Source organism: Alexandromys fortis, unplaced genomic scaffold (genome assembly GCF_014885135.2).
Source record: "Alexandromys fortis isolate MF-2015 unplaced genomic scaffold, M_Fortis_MF-2015_v1.1 scaffold_218, whole genome shotgun sequence".
Classification (NCBI taxonomy): domain Eukaryota; kingdom Metazoa; phylum Chordata; class Mammalia; order Rodentia; family Cricetidae; genus Alexandromys; species Alexandromys fortis.
Window position 1 is genome coordinate 173,773 of NW_026068112.1, and position 8,606 is coordinate 182,378.

Consider the following 8,606-nt stretch of genomic DNA (forward strand, 5'->3'; position numbering starts at 1 on the left):
GGCCTTTGCCCATGCTGCCTACTGCCTGGAGCATTCTTTCTGAACCCCCTGCCCTTGGCCTACAAGCCTCTACCTTGCCTTCCCCTGTGGTGGTTTTAACGGCAAATGGCCACCGTAGGCTCATATATTTGAATGATTGGTTGTAGTGATATTTCATTTGTACTTTAATATAGCATGCCTGGTGATCAGAGAGTAAAACAGCCACACTGGTCAGCTTTACAGACCAGGAAGTGCTGACAGGCGCCTTTAATCCCAGTAGCCACACTAGTTTGCCATATAAACAGAGCAGTAGTGGTGCACACCTTTAATCCTAGCCTTAGAGAGGAATATAAAACGGGAGGAGACAGCTCTCACTCACAGACTCATTCTGAGATTCCTGAAGGCAGGATCGCCATTTCAGACTGATGTAGAGAGCTAAGAGCCAGTGGCTGGCGGTTTTGCTTTTCTGACCTTCAGGTTGAACCCCAATATCTGTTTCTGGGTTTTTATTAATCATGCTACAATTGGTTCCTAGTTGGTGGAACTGTTTGAAAAGGATCAAGGCGCGTGGCATGTGGAGGTTTGTCACCATGGGTGGGCTTTGAGATTTCAAAACCCCTCACTGTTTCTAGTTAGCTCTCTGTAGCGCTCGCTCTCTCTCTCTCTCTCTCTCTCTCTCTCTCTCTCTCTCTCTCTCTCTCTCTGCATGCGGACCAGGATGCAAGCTTTCCGCTACTGCCCCAGAGCCTCGCCTGCCTATCCGCAGCCATGCCTCCCACCACAGTGGTCATGGACTCTCCCTGAAGTTGTGAGCTCCCAATTAAAGGCTCTCTCTTTTATAAGTTGTTTGGCCATGTGTCTCTTCCCTGCTGTCTTAGCCACTGTTTGTTGCTGTGAAGACACCGTGGCCACACCAGCTAAAGGGAAGATTTGACTGGGGCTGGCTTACAACTAGGAGGCTTAGTCCATTATCACCATGGAGGAGAGCATGGTGGCACACAGGCAGATATGGTGCTGGAGAAGTAGCTGAGAGTTCTACATACAGATTCACAGGCAGCATGCAGCCTGGCTTGAGCATTTGAAACTTCAAAGCCCACTCCCAGTGACACACTTCCTCCAACAAGGCCACACCTCCGAATCCCCATCAAGGAGTACTACTCCCTAAAGAACAGCATCCAAATATATGAGCCTATGAGGGCCAATCCTATTCAAACCACCACCAGAGCAATAGGAAAGTAGCTAGGACAACCCTCCAGTGGTGAGCAGGAGACTTCGCATCACACTTCCTGCATCATAAGACTTTCCATTATTTATTATCGTCACTGACTTAACATCTTTCTTTCTAGGCACGAAAAGTCTAGGGAGCCAGAAGCCACTCTGTTCTGTTTAATCTTGTATCATCACTGCCTAGACAATTGTCTGCCATCTAACAGACAGGAGTGAGTTTGTTTGTTTGTTTGTTTGTTTGTGACAGGGGCTATGTAATCCTGATTGTCCTGGAACTCTCTCTGTAGACCAGACTGGAGCCTAGAGGAGAGCAGAGGTAGCCCTGCTCCCACTTGCACAGAATGGATGCTTGTGTGTGTTTCATCTCTCCCTCTGTGCTCCTGTTCAACTAAGGGGGGAAACTTTTACTGTGTTTCTCTATGGAATCATCATGGCCCAAAGTTGGAGAACATTCAAAGAGTAGGGGAAGGAAAAGGAGAGAAAAAATACAAGAGAGGGGTAAGGACTAGGGCAATCCGTTGTACATTAACAGGTAAGTGGACTAATAATTACATTGTAGTCAGAAAATATACTGATGTGTACACCAAAGTGAACAGATCTCTAATATGTCAAAGTCAGGGGTGGTGGCTCCCTTCTGCAGCCCAGCACTCGGATGTCTGAGAAGGAGGGATCCCTGCAGAATCAGTGCCAGCCTGGGTTACACAGTGAGACCTCACAATAACAAAAAGGTGTGTGCTGGGTTGTGTAGTTCTACAACTTGTTCAATGATCCCAGACAAGCCAGTTAAGCTTTCTAAGGCTTTCCCCATTATCTATTACATAAACACAACAATACTGAAATGTACCTTAAACAGTGACTGTGAAGAGTAATAATAATAATAATATTATATAATAATAAATAGTGACATGACATGTGTAAACCCCTAAGCAGAGGACCTGGCCAGCAGTCAAGTGATCAGTACGTAGAAGCAACAATTTATTATTTTTGCAGCAATTATTATTGGGCTGGAGAGATGGCTCAGTGGTTAAGAGCATTGCCTGCTCTTCCAAAGGTCCTGAGTTCAATTCCCAGCAACCACATGGTGGCTCACAACCATCTGTAATGAAGTCTGGTGCCCTCTTCTGGCCTGCAGACGTACACACAGACAGAATACTGTATACATAATAAATAGTAAAAAAAAAATCATTATTAACCTAAAGTAAACAAATGAACAGGAGAAGTTTAATGCAAGGTTAAACTCGCTGTACTAATTTCCCCTCAGGGTTAAAGTACGGGGTTCTATTACCACTTCCTTCTTCTTCTGTGTCTGCTACAAGACTATCAGAAGAGCCTAGGGTCAGGGGTTTGGGGTGCCCCAAACAAGCTATGATGTCTCTTATGCTGGGGAAAGGATGTGAGTTGGTAAAACCCTTCCCCCAAATGCCCCCACAACCCCTTCCTCCTGCCGGGACAACTAAGTTGGCTGGAGCTATGGTTTCTGGGATGGAAAGCTGGCCTCCCAATTCCATCCCCAAGGTCAGTCACCACCCTTCTGGATTTCGATGCAGGGTGCATTCGGAAGGGGATGGAGGAGTTGATTATTAAGTATGGATATTTCAATCCCTCTTCCCAAATGCAGAGCGTTTTCCCAAATGCCCAGATTCTCAGGGAGTAGTCCAACTTTCTCAAGTCCCATAAAACTAACCTGGAGCCTTCGCCTCCGACAGTTTGTGAGGAATGGCAGCGCTGGTCTTGTTTCCATGGCTGTAAAATGGGAGATGATAAGGGGACCAACTTCTTAAAGTTCTCTGTGAAGACAAAATGAGCCGGTATATACAAAGAGCATAGAATACTCCCTAGTACATCCCATCCATGGATTCTGCAGGTGTTAGCTAAACTTTACCAGGGGTTTTATTTCACACATCCTGTTTGTAATACCTTTTATACATGGTCATATGTTTCTCAACCACTAGGCATCAGCACTGGCCTTGTTGTAGGGTATTTCAACCCCAGTGCACCTCTTGAGGAAGAAGTTTGGCTGGAGGAAGGTATGTACGCATGCATGAGCATGGACGTGTCTGTGCGTGTGTGTGCCTGGGCGTGTGTGTGCCTGTGCATGTGTTTTTGAAACTAGGGCCTCAGTGCATTTTTGGCAAAGCTTCTGAGCTACCCCCCTAAGCCCTGGATAATGGCTTAGAGATATGTTTCAAATCCGAGGCACCCCCAGCTTTTCCACAGCGCCAACCACAAACAGTTCTATTTGCTCATTTTATTTTCTGAGGAAATGAGGTGCACATAAAACAATCCAGCAAAAATTTGAAACTAATTGGTAATATGATTTAATAATAACAGCTTCTGCGCACTTAAAAATGCTCATGCAGTAAGCAGGACTTAGTCAATCTATGCCAATGTCTGAAGCACATTCTGGATTCACAAAGCTCCTTAGTCAGCTCCAGAAACCCTTAACCTAACACAGGACGGAGAAAGCGATCGGAGAGCATTGGGTGCCCTCAACAAGAAAATCAAGACTGTGGGGGGAAACGTCACAAAAGCAAGCAGGCAGCTGACTTCAGACAGAGACGAAAGTGGACGGTGTTGGGCATGGCCCTAGGCCAACCACCTAGCTTCCATCAGTTTCACTAGTAACTCTGGGGCCCATCTTACAGAACCCTCTGAAAGGTAAAAGAGAGGGAAGAGTGTAAATTGAAAGTTCATCTCAGTAGGGAATAGGAAAATTAGGAATGGGGATGTTGGCAGAGGTAGAAGGAAGGCTTTTCCCCAAAGCCCAGTGCTTCCAATTTAATGAAAATCCAAGAGTTTGCTCTAAATTGGAAAAAAATTAAGAAACCTACTATGGCCAGCTCCTGGCAAATTACACTGAGGTAATTGTATTAATCAGGGTTCTCAAGGAACAGAGCTTACAGAGTGAAATATATTTGTGATTTTTTTTCATAAATATATGGTTTACAGGCTGGGGTCCATCTAGTTCAACAAACAGTGGCAGCCTCCCAAGAGAAGGCCCATGAATCCAATAGCTGTTGGGTCCACCAGGCTGGATGGCTCGTCTTCAGTGTATGCCAGAATCCAGAAGTAGGCTCTAACGCCAGTGAAGGAAGAGACCAGTCAGCGAGAGCAAGCTTCCTTCTTTCAAGTCCTTTAGACAGGCTGCCAGCAGAAGGTGTGGCCCAGATTAAAGGTGGGTCTTCCCATCTCAAAAGATTCAGACTAAAAGTGCTTCTTCTCACTTCAAATTATTTCAGAAAAAAAAAAATCCCTCACAGGTGTACTCTCACTTCCGTTTCAGTTATTTCCAGTCAAGTTGACAACCAAAAACAGCCACCGCATGAATTATACGGACGGATTGGGAGAAAGAATCTTCAAACACTTCTGTTGCGTCGAACAGACACCGCGCCCCCCCCCCAAGCCACGGAAGCAATTACAAAAGCAATGATACGAAAATTAATTCAGTAATAAATACTTGAGCATTAGGAATATGTCAGGCATTCGCGGGCTCTGGACTTATCAGAACATCTGGCCGGCTTGACCACAGTGTAAACAGGAAAGCAAACTTCAGACAGTGTAGACGCGACCACCAGGAGGAAGTTAATTCCTTGGGTTGGTGAATTAGATCGCTTCATGGGTCCAGAGCGGAAATAAGCAATCTTTGCGGCAACCCGGCACCGCGGCGGATTAAAGCACAGCAAAGTATTAAACGGGGGAGAGAAAAAAAAAAAAAAAGAAAATCATAAGCCATGGACAGGAATCTAAAGCTTGAGGGAGAACCCCAACAGACTTCTACCAAAGCCGCAGCAACGCTGAACGTTCGCATTGGTAAACCAATCAGTTAAGGGCGAGGACACCGTAAATTAGGGGGTGAAGGAGGGGGTAATCACAAACCACGAACAGGGAGGAATCTAAAGCTTGAATGAGAACCCCAATAGACTTCTACCAAAGCCGCAGCAACGCCGCACGATCGTGTTGGTAAATTAATCAGTTACAGGCGAGGACACCGCCCTAAACTACCGGAAACCGCCTGTACCCAGGACACATAATAAAACTGAACCGAGCGATTTCGGTTGTTGAGTGGTACACAGCATTCGTCGCCACAGGTTTAGGTGTCCTGGAGCCCACTAACGGCCAAAGTAATCAAGTCAGTCATCTCACTTTAGGTCGACAAAGTGCCCGAACAGTCTAGAACAGGGAAGAAACCCAGCCGAGAGGCCAACCTCCATTACCCTAGTTTAAAAGTAACTCTTAGGAGCTAAATGAGAGTGAGGAGCTCAACAGCCAACTGCAAACCAGCTCAGAGAACCTCAAAACTACAAATGCTTAAAACTGTGAAGTGTACCTTCTCCAAGACCTTTAAAGTTTAACTCTGGAATAGGAACTAGAAACTAATGCGAGTGGACAAAGCTCTTTCCTGATTTAAGCGGGTGGTTCGGCAAGAGCAAAGGGGCAGCGAGTGCCTCATCCAGGCGGGCCTCTACTTGGCGCTGGTGTACTTGGTGACCGCCTTGGTGCCCTCCGACACGGCGTGTTTAGCCAGCTCGCCCGGCAGCAGCAGGCGCACGGCCGTCTGGATCTCCCGGGACGTGATGGTAGAGCGCTTGTTGTAATGCGCCAGGCGCGAAGCTTCGCCTGCGATGCGTTCGAAGATGTCATTGACAAATGAGTTCATGATGCCCATGGCCTTGGACGAAATGCCCGTGTCGGGGTGCACCTGCTTCAACACTTTGTACACGTAGATGGAGTAGCTCTCCTTGCGACTGCGCTTGCGCTTCTTGCCGTCTTTCTTTTGCGCCTTGGTGACAGCCTTCTTGGAACCTTTCTTGGGAGCCGGGGCGGATTTAGCCGACTCGGGCATGATCGCAAAACACAGAAGAGTTGCCTAGCAAGTGAGAAAACAGCTGCACTCCCGAGGACCTGAGCCCTTTATAACCACCTTATGTAAATTAGGCCTCAAAATACTTTTCACTTCCATTGGTTCATACATGAAGCTTGTGATTTCAGTACAAGCCTACATAACAAAGACTCTAAATTTCAGATTTCATTGGACTTCTCGGCGACCAAATTACGACCAATGAAAAGCTGGCTCCTGACCCCACCCCTAGGAAAGCGTATAAAGGCCTTAAGACGCTAAAACCTAGTTTTGTAGTAAAGTCTGCAAAAGTTAGTTTTGTAAAGTCATGTCTGGCCGCGGTAAGCAAGGAGGCAAGGCCCGCGCCAAGGCCAAGTCGCGGTCGTCCCGCGCCGGGCTGCAGTTCCCGGTGGGGCGCGTGCACCGGCTGCTGCGCAAGGGCAACTACGCGGAGCGCGTGGGTGCGGGCGCGCCCGTGTACATGGCGGCCGTGCTGGAGTACCTGACGGCCGAGATCCTGGAGCTGGCGGGCAACGCGGCCCGCGACAACAAGAAGACGCGCATCATCCCGCGCCACCTGCAGCTGGCCATCCGCAACGACGAGGAGCTCAACAAGCTGCTGGGCAAAGTGACGATCGCGCAGGGCGGCGTCCTGCCCAACATCCAGGCCGTGCTGCTGCCCAAGAAGACCGAGAGCCACCATAAGGCGAAGGGCAAGTGAGGCCGCTGCCCGCACTGGCGGCTCGCGTCCCGGGGACGCCCGCGAACTCAAAGGCTCTTTTCAGAGCCACCCACTCCTTCAGATTAAAGAGTTGTGTCACGGTAGCCGGTGTCGTGGCCTTTTGGCGGCCCGTTCCCACAGTGTAGGATGTGGCGTGGGCCACTCGCTTTCTGCGTCCCCAGCGCCCTTCCCACTGTCCGAGGTCCCCCAGGCGGTCGCCCTTCGTGCTCCTCTCCCGGAGCGGACCCCGCACTGTCCTAAGCACTTGGCGCCATATGTCGGTCCTACACATCCACCCTGAGAAACTCTTATCCCGCGCGCTGCTTCCCGCCCCAGTGTCCTGAACGCTTCCTGCCCCTTCCCCAGGCTTGGGACTCAACCCCGACGTCGAGCCCAGGGCAGACGCAAAGCACAACTAGCCCCGCTGTCGCCCGATCCCCCGGCAAAGTCTACAAGGGGGACGTGTCTCGGGACGACGGGGGNCCGGGAACTGCAGCCCGGCGCGGGACGACCGCGACTTGGCCTTGGCGCGGGCCTTGCCTCCTTGCTTACCGCGGCCTGACATTATGGCGGAATAAGCAATAACTGCTGCTTTTTCGAGAAAAGGATAAGGAAAGGTGAAGGAATTTGGGGTAATTTATAAGATGTGTCGGGAGGGGTGAAGGAAAAGTAGTTTGATTGGCTGAAAGCAGAGCTACCTCCAATAGCCAATGGGAGAGCAGAAGGTAGGCTCCATGCTTTACATCCAGCAGTACCGGAAATGACGGATTTTTTTTTTAATGTACCAATCGATGAGCGCCACATTAAAGCTCCCTATTTACACCAAAGAATTTTTAAAGGCAGAAGGCTTTCGCGGAGCTGTTTATTTTAGTGTGGTAACTTATAAAGGTTTAGAGAAACCACCATCACCCTTCAAGAGCACAGAAAACCACTCCCCTCAAAAGTATTGGATTTTTTACCCCCTGAAGCATTAAATTACTCCAGTCTAACCTTCCCTGCCTCATAGGCAGGCTCCGTAAAAGAACTAACGAAGTTGCCTCCCTCCCCTTCCTTAGCCTTGTCTGTGGCTCGCCCAGTCCCCAACTCTTTGCTCTGAATCGTTTGGCCGAGGATTACACGAGATTGCCATTCTCTGACCTCTAGGGGGCGTCTGTCGCCACCAGACTTGTTTCCCCCGGTTTTCAAGATGTCTCCCTCTTTTGATCTCTAATCCCATTTTCTTTACCCTGCTCCTGTTCTCTCCCCTCATCTAAATTCACGAGTTTAGCAGAACTATCCTATCCCCAGCTCTTAACTCTGAGAAAGAAGGCTGACAAGCTTCCTGCTAATCCAGACTCGTTTACCTCAGACGGCTGTATCAATCAACGCTTACCAGATATTTAGCCCGTTTGTCTCAAAGAGCATCTTATGGCATTTGAACGTGAACTCCGCTTTCCTTTGCCCTCCCCCAGGAATTGCACACACAGACTTTCAGGTATCAAGATAGACCCTGATCTTGTCTTTGTCACAACACTGTATCCTGTCATTTACTTCCTTAACATCAATCCGCCCTTGTCCACTTCGTTTTCCTCCCTAGGATTCCAGCGACAAGCCCGAATGAATAGTTTTGTCTGCAGACTCTGGCTTGAGCCATCGTCCCCATCCCCACCCCTACCCCAGCACTTTTCCTTTAAACTCTTTGGAAACCCTCTGTTTCTTCCTTCTTAGTGTCTCCTCCAGCCCCTACCTAGCAAAACCTTGCCCTTTTCTTGGTAACCCTGTGAAGACGGTATACTTATGAAGAAAACAATAGAGTTCACTTCTACCTTCTTAGCGCTCTTCTAATATTCATTTTCATCCTTG

At 48.6% G+C, this 8,606-nt stretch overlaps 2 protein-coding genes across 2 annotated transcripts; one reads left to right on the forward strand and one right to left on the reverse strand.

Annotated features, from left to right (window-relative positions):
- Positions 1–3,017: 3,017 nt before the first annotated feature.
- LOC126489987 (histone H2B type 1-J-like) lies at positions 3,018–6,197 on the reverse strand. Its single transcript, XM_050124612.1, has one exon. The coding sequence runs from the start codon at positions 6,047–6,049 to the stop codon at positions 5,669–5,671; it is 381 nt and encodes a 126-aa protein (XP_049980569.1). The 5' UTR covers positions 6,050–6,197; the 3' UTR covers positions 3,018–5,668.
- A 135-nt stretch (positions 6,198–6,332) lies between these two features.
- LOC126489986 (histone H2A type 2-A) lies at positions 6,333–6,868 on the forward strand. Its single transcript, XM_050124610.1, has one exon. It carries the CDS (start codon positions 6,372–6,374, stop codon positions 6,762–6,764), a length of 393 nt encoding a protein of 130 aa, XP_049980567.1. The 5' UTR covers positions 6,333–6,371; the 3' UTR covers positions 6,765–6,868.
- Positions 6,869–8,606: the final 1,738 nt, after the last annotated feature.

Bases quoted from the DNA above. Each gene is read 5' to 3' on its own strand.
- LOC126489987 (XM_050124612.1), bottom strand. From the start codon at position 6,049: ATGCCCGAGTCGGCTAAATCCGCCCCGGCTCCCAAGAAAGGTTCCAAG.
- LOC126489986 (XM_050124610.1), top strand. From the start codon at position 6,372: ATGTCTGGCCGCGGTAAGCAAGGAGGCAAGGCCCGCGCCAAGGCCAAG.